Source organism: Telmatherina bonti (genome assembly GCF_933228915.1).
Source record: "Telmatherina bonti genome assembly, chromosome: 23".
NCBI lineage: Eukaryota > Metazoa > Chordata > Actinopteri > Atheriniformes > Telmatherinidae > Telmatherina > Telmatherina bonti.
In genome coordinates, this window is record NC_136632.1 from 20,955,096 (window position 1) to 20,972,152 (window position 17,057).

The 17,057-nt window shown below is 38.8% G+C and overlaps 2 protein-coding genes across 3 annotated transcripts in view; both read left to right on the forward strand.

Moving 5' to 3' along the window:
• Positions 1–17,057, forward strand: part of scube1 (signal peptide, CUB domain, EGF-like 1) — a gene marked incomplete at its 5' end in the record, with an annotated part of 128,670 nt that overhangs the window by 7,869 nt on the left and 103,744 nt on the right. For both annotated transcript variants that reach the window (XM_079263456.1, XM_079263457.1), the window contains one exon: positions 14,147–14,272. In XM_079263456.1, the coding sequence (XP_079119582.1) occupies positions 14,147–14,272 (126 nt within the window). The remainder of the gene's footprint in view (positions 1–14,146; positions 14,273–17,057) is intronic.
• mpped1 (metallophosphoesterase domain containing 1) overlaps positions 1–17,057 on the forward strand; it is a gene marked incomplete at both ends in the record, with an annotated part of 231,372 nt that overhangs the window by 6,398 nt on the left and 207,917 nt on the right. The gene's annotated exons all lie outside the window — the stretch shown is intronic.

The window sequence follows — 17,057 nt, forward strand, 5'->3', positions numbered from 1 at the left end:
GGTGTAAAAAGGGCGCAATAATTCGATGGCATACTCTAGATTCATTCTTAAGAACCAATGCCCCTTTTGTGATCATTCACGACTACCCCCAGAACTGCAAACCCCTTATAGGTGGGTGGCTGGAGGTAATGGAAGGAGAGCTGAAAAAGGCACAGTCCTGATTAAAATCCTAAGACCAGTTGAAAAATTGCTAGAATTTACCTTTTACATATTTAGATCTCAATGAGATTTTAAGTAGAGCTACAATATGCAAAAGCAAGAAGGGGGGAGTGTGACGAAAACACTTTGAAAAAGTAATTTATTGAAAACAACAATATAGGCCGTTCAGCTGATCTAAAGTTTAAGACCACAGGCTATAAAAGCCAAAATCTGCTCAGAATTCTCATTTTCTGTCCAGCTTTCACACAGTCATGCCTTCCTAAAGCTAAGAAGTTTTCTTTTCTTGAACCTGGTCGGCTTGTCGATCTGCATATGTCATGATGTGTGTTTTGTACCTTTGGTTCTGGTTTTCTGTTTTAGTTTGTAGTCTTCTCTGTTTTGTTCACTTGTGTCTTGTATCTTGTTTAGTCTTTGTTCCCATTCGTTAGATTCACCTGCTCTCATTAATTTCATCCATTTCACCTTTGTCTTGTTGGGTTTCCCTGCATTTAAACCCCTTGGTTTCTGTTCCCATTGCTGGTCCATTGTGTGTGTTTGCGTCCTGTGTTTACTTGCCTTTGGTTTCTTTTGGAATTAAATGTCTAGACTCTGCATCTCTGGCTCCTATTCCTGCATTTGGTTCCTCACCTCCACCATGACCTTGACAGCATAAGCAAGGCCTCTCGAAGCGTGCCATTGCTGCTGAGGTTGAATGCAGTAAGACAGTCACTCTAAATTTTTTTGAAACATCCTGAGCATCATGGAACAAAAAAGTCAAGTGGCAGACCCAAAAAATTACACCTGCACTGAGCCGGAGGAACCGATTGGCTGTCCATCTAGACACAGGGCCATCCTCAACCCAAATTAAGGCCCTTGCTGGTGCTGACAGCAGCACAATAACCATCATCGGCATCTGCGGGAAAAGGGATTAAAAAAAAAAAAAAAAATTCAAAGACTCGTCCCCTTAAACGCTACAAAACTGCCCATTTACACATCAAACATGGGGCATTAAAAGGTGGAAAAAAGTTTTATTCTCTGATGAGAAAAAATTTAACCTTGATGGTCCAGATGACTTCCAACGTTACTGACACAACAATGAGATCCCACTTGAGATGTTTTCTATCTGGGTCCATCATGATCTGGGGTGCTTTTTCATTCAGTGGAACAGAGGAGCTTCAGGTGGTGCAAGGTCATCAGACGGCGGCTTGTTACGTGCAGATGTAGCAGCGGACATCCCTCACTACTAAAAGCCCACGTATGTGTGGTAACAGCCGGGTTTTTCAACAGGACAACACTGCAGTTCACAATGCTCACTTGACAAAGGACTTCTTCAGGAAGAATAACTCTTTTGGACCATCCTGCATGTTCCCCTTATTTATATCCCATAGAGAACATTTGTGAATGTATGGCAAGGGGAGTTAATAAATATGACCATCAGTTCCAGACAGTTGATGCCCTTCGTGAAGCCATCTTCACCACTTGGAGCAATGTTCCGCTAGCCTCCTGGAAACACTCGCATAAAGCATGCCCAGATGAATTTTTGAAGTGATTAACAAGAACGGTGGAACTACACATTACATTTTTGATCTGATTTGGAGAGTTTTTTGTTATTTTTTAAAACTTTTGATCAGCTGATAAACAGCGTATTTCAGTTTAATTGTTGTTTTCAATAAATTACTATTTCTTCTTGCTTTTGCATATTGTAGCACTACTTAAATTCTCATTGAGGTCCAAATATGCGAAAAGTAAATTCTAGTGTTTTTTTAATTGGTCTTAATCGGGACTGTACAAAAAATATATTATCACAAAGACAGAACAAACACAGATGGAGAAATAAAGGAAGTTGTCCTTTATTTATTCTTGCATTGTCTTTGACTCAGCAGCAAAAAAACAAGAATGTTTGTGACTTTTAAATAAGAAGATGGTAAGAGCTGTGGAATACAGTCCACACATAATGAAAAGGTATTTAGAAATAGTTCAAAGACGCCTACTTATTCAGTAGGAAGAAAAATATGCTGCCAAACTTGGACTGGTGTGATACACACTGTGCACACATCAAACATCTAGTTTGCTTTTCTGGATACTTGCACATATTCAGTGTAGACAGTATCCAAAATACAGTTGCAAAAGCAGTTGAGTAGCTTATCCTTATAAAGTTATACAATCAAACATGTAAGGCATCATAATGTTTTTTCCTTTGATGTGCAGACCAGCTGCTAGCAACAGTGAATGCTTTCAGCTTGGTCATCACAGCACTTCCCAGGAAGATGTTGTATTTGCATAACTGAGACACTGCATAGTTATATGTGATGAATGACAACACAGTGTCTATTGAAATGAATTAAGAAAGTGTTCAGGACTCAGAGCTAATGAAATGCTGTTGGGAAATACTCCCTATTAAAAGACTTGGATTAGGATCAGGGCCTGGAAGACTCACTTGGGTCCGTAATCACAATAGCGATTGACCGTATGTTGAGTTTTTGAAAGCTTTGATGTTCTCTTGCAGAAACACTTGCAGAGAGTTTCCTCCAGTTTGGGCAAGATATAACACAGAAATGAGAGTGGAGCAGTAAATAAAGATATACAGTAAACAAAAATATCAAAGGATTTGTTTTTTCCCCTCTCAAACTAAATGCTAAATATGCAGAAGCCATCCAGGACAGGACTTTTAGATCTACTTTTTAATGAACCATTAATAGCATGTACATTTGGTGACAACGTAACTGTAAAAGAACAAATAAAACATAAGTTGCGATATTTAAAGTTGATGGAGAGATGTAAGTTTGTGTGGTGCCCAAGCGACAACCTCCGGCGGTTAAAAGTGAAGCCTATGCAGAAGTGCATAAAACTGAAGTTCCCCCTTCATCCACTAGGGGCTGCAAAACAGAGCAAATCCCCATAGACTCCAATGTTAAAAAGACCAACTTCACGGCAGAAATAAACATGTTTATAGCCTGGTTCAAAAATCCATTTTCGGTTTATAGGTCAGGTTTACCTTCATGACAACTGTGGGGGAAGTGAATTTTTTTCAAACTCTCGAAGTTCGGCAAATTTAGGGGCGTGTCCTTTTGATTGAATGTTACCAATCTCCGGCTTCAAGTAAGAAAAACGTAGAACAACTGCGGTTTTTATCCGGTTAACAATGTGACTTAGCTTTAGCCCGCTTACCTCCTTTAGGTGGTGGTTAGCTTGGTTAGCTTTTAGCTACAGAAAGCTCGGAGTTCGCTCGATGTCAATCATCCGCCATGACGCTCACGGCTGCCCTCTCAGCTCCACCTCTTTGCCCATATATGTATTTTTCGGGCGAGATGACACGCATGCCTCTGCCAAGATGGCGATGGTAGGAACCGCCCACCGAGCTTCAATTCAGCTCTTTAGAAACCTGTGGGTGACGTCACAGAGGCTCCGTCCATCTCTTTATATACAGTCTATGGTGGTGCCACACCCAAAAAACTGTGACTTGACTTTTTTTTTTTTTTTTTTAACCTGTCCTGTCCAGCATCTCAGCATACAGAACAGCAATCTGCGTGCCATATTGTGACTTGACTTTTGACAAGCTTTTATAATACTTGAGATTCAAGCGCCGGTGACCAAGGGATACAACCTGTGCTTTCAGTCTTTCTGCTATAAGCAGCTTCTTGGCCACATTGTCTTACCCCGACCCTTCAGCAGGATCACATCCCAGATACATGCCAGTTTCACTTAGACTTTAGATGCCTCTCTTCTAATTTACTAACTTCCGACCTCTCCTCACATCAGTGCTGTCTGCACATGAGCCATTTTCTCACTCCAGTGTGTTTCACCGATTCTGCTCTCCACTGAAATCTGATCTGGTGATTATGAATGCTGCCCTCTCTGCAGACTTTTCCACAAGCTGATACTGCTGGCTTGTTATGGAAAAATTTGAACTTTTATCCTTCTGCTGTCAAATGAAGAGTACGTGGGAGGAGCTGTGCATCACTCAAGGCTGCCTTGAGTGCACACGGGTTCATGTGTGTGTGTTTGTGTGTGTTTGTGCAAACAGTGCCAGAGGTGTCTCCCTGTTTATGAAGAAAGTTTGTGAACTTCTAACAACTCAGATGTTGGGCATTTACTTGCTAAGCTCAGAGTTGAACATTCAAAAGTTCATGATGGGATTAATCATTTAAAATCAGCAATATTTTGTTGGAAGATGAAGATTTTGGAATATAAACATTGTTTGTATAGCTATAAAAATTGCAATAATATGAATTGTCAAGCCTTTAGATATGATACCACTAAATCTAAACATTCTTTTTAAAAGACACAAATATTAAACAGAGTGAATCTCTGGCATTAGGGTGAGATACAGCACCAAGTTTTGGCATCATATAATATGGTCATAAATCATATGAGCTTGTCAAAAACACATGGCCGCATAGTGGCATGGTGGTTAGCAGCATCACTTTGCAGGGGCCTTTCTGGGAAGTGTGTTCTTCCCATTCTTCATTATGAGAGGAAACACATTATTTTAACTAGTAATGCTAAATGGTCTCGTTTGCCTCTGTGATGGCCTTGCGACCTGTTCAAGGTGCACCCCACCAATTGTTGCTAGGTGCAATGCCATCACCTCCTTGTCTCCAACGCTCTGCGTCGCCGGCTTACTAATTACTAGTGATTCTGACATGATGACGGTAATTTTCTCATTGTTGCAGATCACGTGACCATTCTATTTTCTTATATTGTATTTCATTCTTTCTTTGTTGCATATTTATTCAACAAATAAGGAGGTAAAATGATCTATAAGTTTATTTTTTCTTAACCTACTTTGACTTTTGTGTCACTTGCACCACTTTAACCTCTGGCTGCAATGCATTGTAGTCTATATTGACCTGTATAATGAGCATTGATGCTCACTACAGTTCAACATGCATTGTGCGTAATTTTGAGTGCACTACTTGTTTTTCTCTCTGGATATTCGGACACTCCTAGAAAATGGCTTGATCGCAATATGGGGTACTATGTAGGGAGTGGGGTGGACATTTGGACACAGCCCCAGTCTTCTCTCTTTTCCGTGCAGTTTTTGCAGCTCAGGTTGCGGTCATTGTTGCTCACCATCCTGCATGCTTTAAGGGTTCTCACTTCTGGCAGTTTTGGCACCTGTTATGTTTGGTCAATATGGAATTGGGGGCTGCTTTTTTTACATGTGCAAGCTAGCTAGTTAAACTTACCAAAGCCTCACCGTTGCCTGAATGAGTTCAAAAGAAGACATGAAGAATGAAAGTTGGACAAGAGCAAATTTAAACATGGTGGAGAAAATTTAAACTAAATTTATGAACTTTTGGGCATGTAATGGACAACCTTGGAGCTGAGATGTTACGACACTGAGGCTATGCTGTCAGAGCAGACAGATTATAAAAAAGTGAAGTAAGAAGAAAGGAAGAGGATTGAAATGTTTGTTATAGGAAGGTGGTCCAATGCTGAAGAGTCCCCCAGCCCATGAACTCCTGTAGCTGTGTATATCTCAGCATCAGCTGCTGCTGCTTGCCATTTCATCAGGTTTGATCACCTTTAAAAGGAAGGACCTGAAGCTCTGGATTTAAACCACATCACCCTTTTTTCTTCCTGCCAGGTTTACTTTCTGCTTTTCAACAATTTGCCAGCTGCTCCACAAAAAAATATCAAACGTACAGTTTATGTCATGCCAGTGTTGGGAATGAATGCAGCTCCTCTTTCCTACTCCCACTCGGAAACTGACAAACTGACCACAGGGACAGGAAAGCTGGTGCTAGCACCACAGCAGTACTTGCTAGTTCAGAGCAAGGATCAGTTTATATCAGGCACTAAGGTTGTAAAGAACAACAAACAAATCAGACAAGCAACAACTTTGTGAACAAAGTACACATATGCAGTACAGAGTCACTATCTGAGAGATTATGCGAATCCAAGACATTTAAATAGATGCAGAACATAGAAGCAGCACTTTTCCGTCAGGTTCTCTCTGCTACATACTAAACATATTTTTAGAAATGCTCTTGAAGAATTGTTTTTTTTTTACATTTAGTAACATGAAGTATGTAGGTAAATATGTTGGATTTAGTTTACTTCTATTTGGCCCCTTTTTTAAATTTTTTTTTATTATACTAACATTTAAAGGTGCTGTGTGTAGTAAAATCAAAGGTCAGTGACAGAAACATATATCATTTGCCAGGTCATCATTGTAAATAAGAAGTTGCTCTCAACTGATTCTACCTGGTTAAATAAAAAAATAAATGAAATTATATAATTAAAAACTGTTTTCTATTTTATTTCTATTGGCATTCTTTAATTTAATGAGTTATCTACAGGTTGTGGGTCCACAAATATGGCAGCTGCCAATTGTTTTCTTTCCCACAATTCCTCTGAATTGACAAAACAACTGTGTATGTCCGTGTGAAATGAGACCCTCTGAACAAAGCACCAGCTTTGTTAGATAGGTGTCAAAGCACGGTTTGGTATAATTAATGCCTAAAAGACACACAAATTTTTATTTGTTACCTTGTTTTGCAGTCATTGCTACACCTGAGGCCACTGGATCCAATCGCAGATGAAACATGTTTAAATGAGTCCCAGCAAAGTTACCATGGTAACTAGAGCTAGTGGGCAAGTCCTCTCTGGACTAGGCTGACTGTCAAGTGCACTAATGTCTTGTAATGAAATCATATTAAAATCAATTAAAAGGTCCAGAATTATACTTTTTTTCCCCAGCAATTTCATATGGGTGTCAGATGTCCAACAACATTCTTTTCAAAGAGTATTACCTCTGAATTCAGCCTTAGTACTTAGTTTCAGCTATTCCAAAAGTTGCTCAAATGAGCTGTACTGAGAATATGCTGTTTCTGTGTCTGAACCTTGAATTGTTCATTAGTGGTGCCTGTCCACGCCCACTCCACTCATTCTCAGGGAGAGGATTCGCTGGCACCCTCTTAGTGATTTTTGAGGGCTGATTTAGCTAGCCAGGGTATGGGTCAATGGCAATATCCATTACCACGAGGAATAGTCATTCATTCATTCATTCAATTTCCTAACCGCTTTATCCAATTCAGGGTCGCGGGGAGCTGGAGCCTATCCCAGCAGTCTTTGGGTGAAAGGCAGGGTACACCCTGGACAGCTGGGTGGAGTAGTTATTTTCTTTCATGAAGTCACAAAGGGAAAGATCTCACTCACTTTTGCTAAAATGTGGAGCAATCAAGAGAGGTGCCAGAATTTTCTCACTTTTGGGCCCATACCCAACCTTTGGGAACAAGTATGACTACTAAAATACCTCTAAAAAGTGGATTTTGCATAATATGCAACTTTTTAAATTGCATGACAGCATTTTCATTTTTCTAAACTAAATTAAAGCCAGGGCTGAACAGTGGCATAATGGTTAGCACTGTGGCCTCACAGCAAAAAGGTCACTGGTTCAGTCCTTGGCTTGGGGTGAGGTTTGGACAGTAGCTTTTTTGTGTGGAGTTTGCATGTTCTCCCTGTGAGTGGTTGTTTGTCTCTGTGTGGCCCTGCGATGGACTAGCGAGCTGTCCAGGGTGTACCCTGCCTGTCGCCTAAAGACTGCTGGGATAGGCTCCAGCTTCCCCGCGACCCTTCGTTGGATTAAGCGGTTAGATGAATGAAATTAAAGCCATATTATTGCAAATGTCAAGACAGTCAGTAGTACTCATAAGTTTGGACACACATTCCCATTATTTCCAAAAGATAAATGTTCCCAAACCTTTGACTGGCAGTGGCCAGAACAAGTGGCATCATATATTTAAGAAAAAATACATAAATGGAATGAATGCATTTAGGGTAGGCATTAGCATATTATGAGAATCATGAAACTGATGCCTTGAGAGAAAGTAGTGGACACCATCTTTTCCATATTTCTTATGTATTGTCTGAACGGTATGTGTTATGTGGTCAGACAAATGTCGATATTAGACTGGCAACATCGTCACATATTCATCAGTAAATTGAAAGAAAGATGAGGATACAGTAGAACATTTGACAAAGAATAAAAAAAAAATCTTATGGAACAATAAATACTAGTTTTTGTTATTCCTAATTGAGAAATCTTTTATCTGCTTATAACTCATCCAAGTTGCACTTGGTATAGTTGGCTGCTCTGTTACATTTCCAGTCCTAAAGAGGTCGATTTTCTTGTCAGTGTGGGTGTTTAAACCTGAGTGCTTCAGATCTAAATCAGCCTCTCTTTTCACGAGGTAACTGTACTTTACCCCATGCATATTATAAAGTGAAATACACCAGCACACAAAACACTTCAATTATCTACACATTTGGTCTACTGATATTTTTCTGTCGTGCCATCACCCTGGTTCTGGTAATGACTGAAGTTTTTGCTTATTTTTGGTGATAAAATGTTTGTAATTATCCAGACCACCAGCAGTTTTTAATCTGCTGGTGAGGGAAACGGTCATTTCGTCTCATTTAATCAACTTTTCCTTCTTCCGTTCATTTAGGCTTTTTAAAAATCCCAGGTGTGTGCACAGAGACTATGCAAGTCTGTCTTCAATCAGTATAGATTAAACAAGGCCGTACTGCATTTGTGGAATGACTTTAAGCTTAATTAGGAAATTATGCTAGTTTGAGTATGACTTTTTCAGGTGGGTCTCTCTTTCTTGAGCCATTGTCACTGAATACTCCCAGGATTACTGTCTAATTGAGGTCGTGTGTGTTTTAACACTTTATTCTCAGTGCATCACTATGACAGTGTATGCTGGAACCAAACCTGCTCCAGAGCAAGTTAATCATACATGAAATATTAAAACTGCTTTCAGAACTTTAGGATTGGCAGAGGTGTGTTTACAGACAGTGTTGACAGAAGCAGTTATAGACAATACAAAAGGAGTGATTATTCACTCTGTAACTTGAAAAATAAAACAATCAGCTGATCAAATGAGTAGATGCTTTTTATAATCACTGCGTGACTTTTTTTCAAGATTTGTCCAAAGTCTAACTTTCTGCAAAGAGTCTGTCTTTGCAAGTGGCGATCAATCATAAAACAAACATAAACACAGTCAGGATTTTTAAAATGAAGCCTGGCTGGGGGTTTGCTGTGTGGAGTTTGCATGTGATTGTCTTCAGATTTCTTCATACAGGCACCTGGATGGGATTGAGCAGCTGGAGCGACTTCATGGATGATTTTTCAGTTTTAGCAGCTGATTTGATCAGTGTTTTCAATCAGTACAAGGAAAGTAAGGTGTTAGTGGGCTCTGTTTTTTTTAGTGTCATGATTGCCATTTTACATTTAGTGAGGAATAGCTATTATGTTTTAATACTGACAGGTAAATTTATACATATGTGTTTAGTTTGTAAAATATAATGAAAGAAGCTTGAGATGATGCAGCTCTAAGTTTTTGCCTTACTGAGTGCCATGGTGACACATTCCTACCCTGTTTAACAGATAGAGACGGAAACAGAGCATCACATGGGAACAGTAGATGGCGAGGGACAAAGCACGTTTGGGAGACTGAGATGAAAAGCGTCAGACAATTACTAGGCCATTGTCTGCCTGGTGTCTGCACCTTCGTCATCAGCCAGCCACTCTTCTTACTGGCTACCTTCACACACTCAGAAACTGATCCCACCCAACACAGTTTCTGCCCATACACATCCTTCCCTTACTGTTTTTTTTTTTTTTTTTTTTTTTAATCTCTTGTCTGCATCTTCCTTGTTCACACTGAGTGGAGAAGGTCAAATTCACTGAAGCACAGGTTTTATATATAGATACAGACACCTCATGCAAGCATCTCGGACCATTATCGTAGTACATTTTTGACAGACTGCTGCTGCTGGTCGGTGGAAATGTATCAGAAAGAAAGGAAAAAATTCCCTGTCATTTAGTAGTTTAGTAGGCATAATCTAAATCCAGATACAGGTTTTAAACTGATATATAAAATCCCTCAAAATATACCGTGTGTATATATATATATATCTATATATATATATATATATATATATATATATATACATATATATATATATATATCTATATATATATATATATATATATATATATATATATATATATATGTATATATATATATATATATATATGTGTGTATGTGTATATATATATATATATATATATATATATATATATATATATATATATATATATATATATATATATATATATATATATATATATGTGTGTGTATGTGTATATATATATATATATATATATATATATATATATATATATATATATATATATATATATATACAGAGAGAGAGAGAGAATGAGAGAGAGAGGGAGAGAGAGAGTGTCTTGGCTCTTCCTATAACAGAAGGGAAATTACAAGTTTTCAGTCATAGTTAAGTGAACACGCATCTGCACTCATCCAGATATAAATCTTTATGGATTTTCAGGGACCAACTTCTTCAAAAGATGAGTGGAATCACATTACGTCAGCAGACTAAGAAGACTTCATAAAACTACTTCCGATTATTGTCTTTTCTCTCTCCATTTAATTTCTGTGCCGTAGTCATGAACCTGTGGACACTTCAGACCATATTTCATCCAACATGCATTATCTTTTTATCACCTAATCTGACTTTATTTTGCACAGAAATTTGAGAATATTTTGTTCAAAATGATCAAATATGTTGGTTCTCAAGTCACCGACGAATTTTACACTTCTTGCAAATAACTAAAATGTAAATTTTTCATGGATTTTCATCGTCTAGGTCAAACTAGACCCAATCTGTATGTGAATGTATCTCACATGTGAATGTATCTCCACTCCTTTAATGCATCATTACTCTAAAAAGGGATACATCATGTTGAACAAAGACATCAGCACTTCTCGAAAGTGTTAAAGAAATTAATTCATTTAGGCTCAAAAGAAATGTTTAAAGCTTATAACCTTGAAAGTAAGGGGAAAGATATTAACCTTCCCCATTAACTTCAAGGTGGAAGGCAGTGTTTTTTTTTTTGTTTTTGTTTTTGCCAGAAATTGGTATAAATTAAAACCTACTATTTTGCTGTGTTACATAATTGTATTAATGCACATGTATTATGTTCATTCTTTTAAGAATCTTTATCTCTTCACCGGCCATATATTAGTCTTTCTGAATGTTAACTGTACATGAGATTGAATCTGCATGAATTATGTTGCTGGTACCTGTGAATGTGGTGCAACTGTGTAATGTCAGACAGCGTTTGGATCTGCTCAGTGTCCAGGCCTACGTTATGTCCACAAACAGGATGTGGAGCCATGCCACTGTTTCTGTGTGCTTGTTGCCCATGGCTGCTGTGTACCAACTTTGCATTCCTGCTTTGTACCATTTGTACCATCAATCAAACCTGACTACTTGAGTCCCAGACAGTATCCTTCCGCGAGAGTTCTGTTCACCAAACAACTAAAGACTGGAGTCACAAACTGATCCTGACATTCTGGTTGTGTTCTTTGTGAAAAGAGTAAACCTGAGCTTACAGATCTGCAGTTGGTTAGATATTCATTATTTCCTTATTTGCTCAATTAAAAAAACATCCAGTCTTAATTTTAAGACGCCTACTTCTAAATTGCTGAATGTGGTAAAAATCCTAGAATTCCTAGTGAAGGCAGAATAATCCGGGTGATTTTAGTCCTGATCGACCTGTTACGATCAATACAGCAAAAGCTCGATTGTCCGATGTTTGCAAACAACATCTCATCTAATTTTCCTGTAGTGTGGGGTGTGTTAGGAGTGATTTCATCCAGTCTGATTTGCTCAGAAGGAGAGATTGTTTAATATTTGCAACTAACAATCCTGTAGTGTGTGTGTGTGTGTGTGTGGTGCTCCAAGAGGAAGCGAGGACACACAGTGTGTAAAATAATCACTGATAGTTTGCAATGGTTGTGGTGACATTACTGATATTTTTGATTTGCTATCATTGGTGCTAGCATCTAGCGCACAGCCCTGCTCTCCAACAATCTGTAATATTTGTGACATTTGGTACTTACTTACGCTGTAATGCATGCTGCCCACATTCACTCCGTCTCCATGACTTTGTCCAGAATTGAACTTCTTTGTTGTGCGTTTCAGACAAAAGGGTCTGAAAACAACCATCAATACTCCTTCCTGTTTGTTTCCCAAGTTTGTTTACACTGAAGTCTTGTTTGACTATGCCACATTTGGAATAGTGCGTGCAAAGAACCGGTTACTCTGCTGAAGAACCGCTTGGCATGGTGTGCTCCACAGTGCACACCACACACTATAAGATCAGAAGAGAGTGATGTTGTGAGATCTGTCTTTTGTTATCAAGCCTGTGGTTCCTAAATCTGTGACGGTTCGAGTAACCCTGTAATGTGTGCTAGGCTTTAATAATTAATTGAACAAAACTTTCCATCCTTAAACTTCATGCTTCTGCCGTGTTTTGACGGCACACTGACAATGATTATGTACATTTGTGGAGCTGCTGTTGTCCGGTTACGTTTCTAGACTGAGAAACTGAATGTCACAATCAGGCCTCCAACATCAGGCTGACTTGTGCTGGCTGTAGAGATGCTGGATGCAAGACTGGTGCTGGATTTGCCAGCATTAGGACACACTAATATGTCTTTTAGGCAAAGGACATCTTTGCTGGAACAGTCTTGTTTTAAACTTTGTTGGGTAGAAAAAAAAATGCTGCAGCACTTTTTCTTATGCTTTCCAATACTTTCATTATTCTATTCTATTCTTTCTATTCTATTCTACAGTCATTTAGCAGAAGCTTTTATCCAAAGCAACTTACATATGAGTGAGAATAACACAAGCACAAAGTCAAACAGTAGAGGAGATCGTAGGAAGGTGCTAGTGGACTGTCCAGTTGGACGCAGGTCCATCCATGAAGTGCTACAGGCTTTTTTTTTTTTAATGTTGAAATAACAGAGCTGATGGTTTAAAGTCACCTGGTATAAGTTTTGCAATTTGTACAAATATATTCTGTCTATATGTATCAAAACTTCTCCAGTTTGGTTCTGCTTCTCTTTCAAAGAGATAATGTACTCTCATTGTTCTGCAGATACAGGTAAGATATACATTTTCATCCTAAAACTCTTTTTTTGTTTGTTTTTGGGGGCATCTGAAACATTTTAATTTCTGCTTTGTGCCACCTTTATTTTTTCATTACATGTACTGGTATTTACACATCTTTGACGACTTAGAAGACAGGACCCAAAAGAATCAGAAGACCTATATAAAAAAAAAAAACAGTCCAAAAAACAGTCCAAGGTCCAATTCAACAGGAAGACTCGAGGAAAACAGTTCAGGAAAACGGTGGGGCAGGGATGTACTCAGGAGATGGAAAAGAATTTAGGGAGAGCAGGTGTTGGAGACGAACAGAGAAACTCTGACAATCTGGCAATCAGCAGTCCTGGGCTTGCTGCTTGAATAGAAAGAGGCACACGTGGAAGGCATCAGCAAATCAGCCCTGGTTGATGCCTTCAGGTACTGCTGGGAAAAACCAAGACCCATCTTAACAAATCTCTCAAGTGTTCTGTTTATGATGACTCCACAAACATAAAAAAAAGACCTCATAGTTCCAGAGATTTATTCATTTCATTGTGGGTATGAATCTTTTATTTCCCCAGAGAGGTGTAAAAAATGACACAGAGCATTGTGATAATACTCTTTTATACTTTAGAAAAATCATTGGTTGTATGGAAATGCTTTGCTGGCTCATCACGGAAAGCGGGGTTGCAGCCTCAAATTAGCAAAACCCAAATAACCTTGTTCCCTAAAAGTGCCGGTCTGCAGAACATTGTGTAATACTGTCATATGCACATGCAGGGGATCGCAAAAGTAACCTTCTGTAGTGTCATTCTGCTACTTTTTTTTTTTTGGGCATTTCTCACATTTTTGACATGAGTAATATCTGCATTGTTGAACATTTCAAACATGTTCATTCAGAGCCAACATTAATGAGCGGGAGTCAGGAAATATATTCGTTTAGAATAACAACATGTTGGTACAAAGCATGCATACATTTGCAAAGGGATACTTGCTCGCTGTAAGTTGGGGTAACATAAATATGTTTCCATTTCAGATATGGATGAATGTGACAACGACTACAACGGAGGCTGTGTCCATGAATGCATCAACATCCCAGGCAACTATAGGTGCATGTGCTACGATGGATTCATGCTGGCCCATGATGGACACAACTGTTTAGGTATGGCTGGTCTTTGTTTTGAATATAGTTTTTTTTTTTTTTTTTTTTCTATTTACATATTTCCACATTACAAACATTTTTATGTAAGGCGAATTTTAAAATGAACATATTCTTATAGTCTAGCTATATAGCTAGGGCAGCTTTGTTTTCATTTAGTATGTATTTCTGCTATTATTGCAGAAATACAAGAGGTTGAGACTTTTTTATGGACGTGCAAAGCTGTGCAACTGCAGAGCTACGTCATGCACATTTCATAATTATTTCCTACTGAAAGCCAATGTGTCATGCAGTATCTTTGTTTGATATTGCACTGAAAATAGGATTTGGACCGTGAACCAGTACCTACATGGCGTTAAGCTACATTAGTACATGCCCTTTTGCACGTGTTGTAGAACACATGGACTAAAGTACAACACCCATGTAGTTCCCCGTGGTCTGCAGCAAGCTGTCTTTTGCCATCGTGATATTGCATATTGTACATTTAATTGCTATTATGCAAATGTTTCATGTCGTTTCTTTTTCTTCTTCTTCCAATATTTTGGAAGATTTCCAAACATGACACACTACCTGAGGAGGCTGGCTTGTGCTGTGGCTAAATCTGCTTTCACACATGAACTGGAGTCCTGAAATGTTCTAGGGTTGTTCTGCAGCAGTGGCATGCCAGAACATAAATGTTTGCTATATTTGCATAGAACTTCTTACACAGACTTTCCAGCCTGGCCCTGATATAAAATCTCTGGAACATCACCGGATGATACAATGTGTACGAATATATCACCGGATAACTATTCATGTGTGTGTGTGGGGTGTGTGTTCTTGTTAGATGCGGTCCTTTCTGCTGTTTTCCATATACCACTTACTGTTTGTCCCCACACTTGTCCAAATGCTCAAACAAATGCAGCCAAATTTGCACTGTAAGCTTTTTGGGAAGACACTAAACTGATAATATCTCACATTTGCCCTGCGATGGACTGGTGAGCTGTCCAGGGTGTACCCCGCCTTTCGCCCAAAAGACTGCTGGGTTTAGGCTCCAGCTTCCCCGCGACCCTTCGTCAGACAAAGGGGTTAGAATAGTGAATGAATGAAAATCTCACATTTATCTTTTTGTATTTTCTTGTGTGTGAAAACATCAAAAGGCAGATGTAAAAAAAAAAAACCCAAAAGATGTACTTTGCTTCTGCTGCTGCAAATTTGGCAGGAGTGAGTTCAGAACATAGACTGTATATAAAAAGATGGACGGAGCCTCCGTGACGTCACCCAGAGGTTTCTAAAGAGCTGAATTGAAGCTTGTGAGCGGTTCCTACCATCGCCATCTTGGCAGGGGCATGTGCGTCGTCTCACCCGGAAAATACATATATGGACAAAGAGGCGGAGCTGACAGGGGGACTGTGAGTGTCATGGCGGATGATTGACACTGAGCGAACTCTGAGCTTTCTGCAGCTAAGAGCTAACCGAGCTAACCCAGAGATAACAGGAGCTAACCAGCTAACAGAGTTAAGCGGGCTAAAGCTAAGTCATGTCGTTAACCGGCTAAAAACCGTGGTTCTTCTACGTTCTTCTTACTTGAAGCGGAAGATAGGTACCTGTCAATCAAAAGGACACGCCCCTAAATATGCCAAATTTCTAGATTAAATTTCTTTTAAACGGGCGAATTAGAAAAAAATTCACTCCCCCCACAGTTGTCATGAAGGTAAACCTGACCTATTAAACCTAAAATGGATTTTTGATAAAGGCTGTAAACGTGTTTATTTCTGCTGTGAAGTTGGTCTTTTTAACATGGGAGTCTATAGGGATTTCCTCTGTTTTGCAGCCTCTGGAGGTCATTGAACAAGTTTCAGCCATTCCTTTAGTATCCATTTCACTCAGTGAAGCTGCTGCGTAAAGCTCGTTTATCCCGGGAAAAATTTTCCCTGACGACATTGTTGTTTTCCACATTGGAGCAACGTGCTGATGGGAAATTGCCACTGTAATTCTGTGCAGTTAACTTGCCTGTTGTGTTGTGATGTTTTGTGTATTGTGGTTAAGTAAAGAAAAGGGGCTTAAGGTTAGTGGGATTCACCACATGTGTTTGTGCCGCTAATTCTAACAATAACTGGGATTTATGGCCTGGCAAGGGGAAACCAGCATGTGTCTGTCTTTAACCTCGAGACTTGCTTCATTTGATGTCGACTGGATGCAGCCGTAATGAACTGCAGCTAATTAGATCCGGGTTACTGAGTTCAAACGAGGCAGTAAAGTGTAAAATCAGACGCACATCTCTCTGATCACAGAGCCAACAAGGACATGTGCTGTTTCTTCTTCCTTTTGGTCACATATGTACTGTTAGAATTTCTCAATTCAATTAAAATCAGGATTATTTTTCAGATTATTTGTCTCTACTTCTTTTAGTCAATCCATTATTTTCCTGATTTTTAGTTATTTTGGACTTATTCACCCCCTGATTTTGTGTCTGCTCCTTTACCTTTCTTTTTTTTGTCTAAACCTCATTATCCTGTTTATTTGTCTGTTATCTTTTCTCATTCGCATAGCAATGTCTCTGCTTACTTCTATATCCAATTGCGTTCACATTTAACAAAAATAACAATAATAACAACAATAATAAGTTCTTTTTTCCAATATAACTTTCAAATGTTGATTACACCTTTATTTATTTATTTTTCTTTCTAATTGTTTATCTTGCCTGCAAGTCAAAGCGTCAGCTGACATAGTTTATTTAAAAGGAGAATTAGATCCAAATTAAAGTCTTATAATTAGAATGGCATTTAACTTTATTAAACATGTTTTA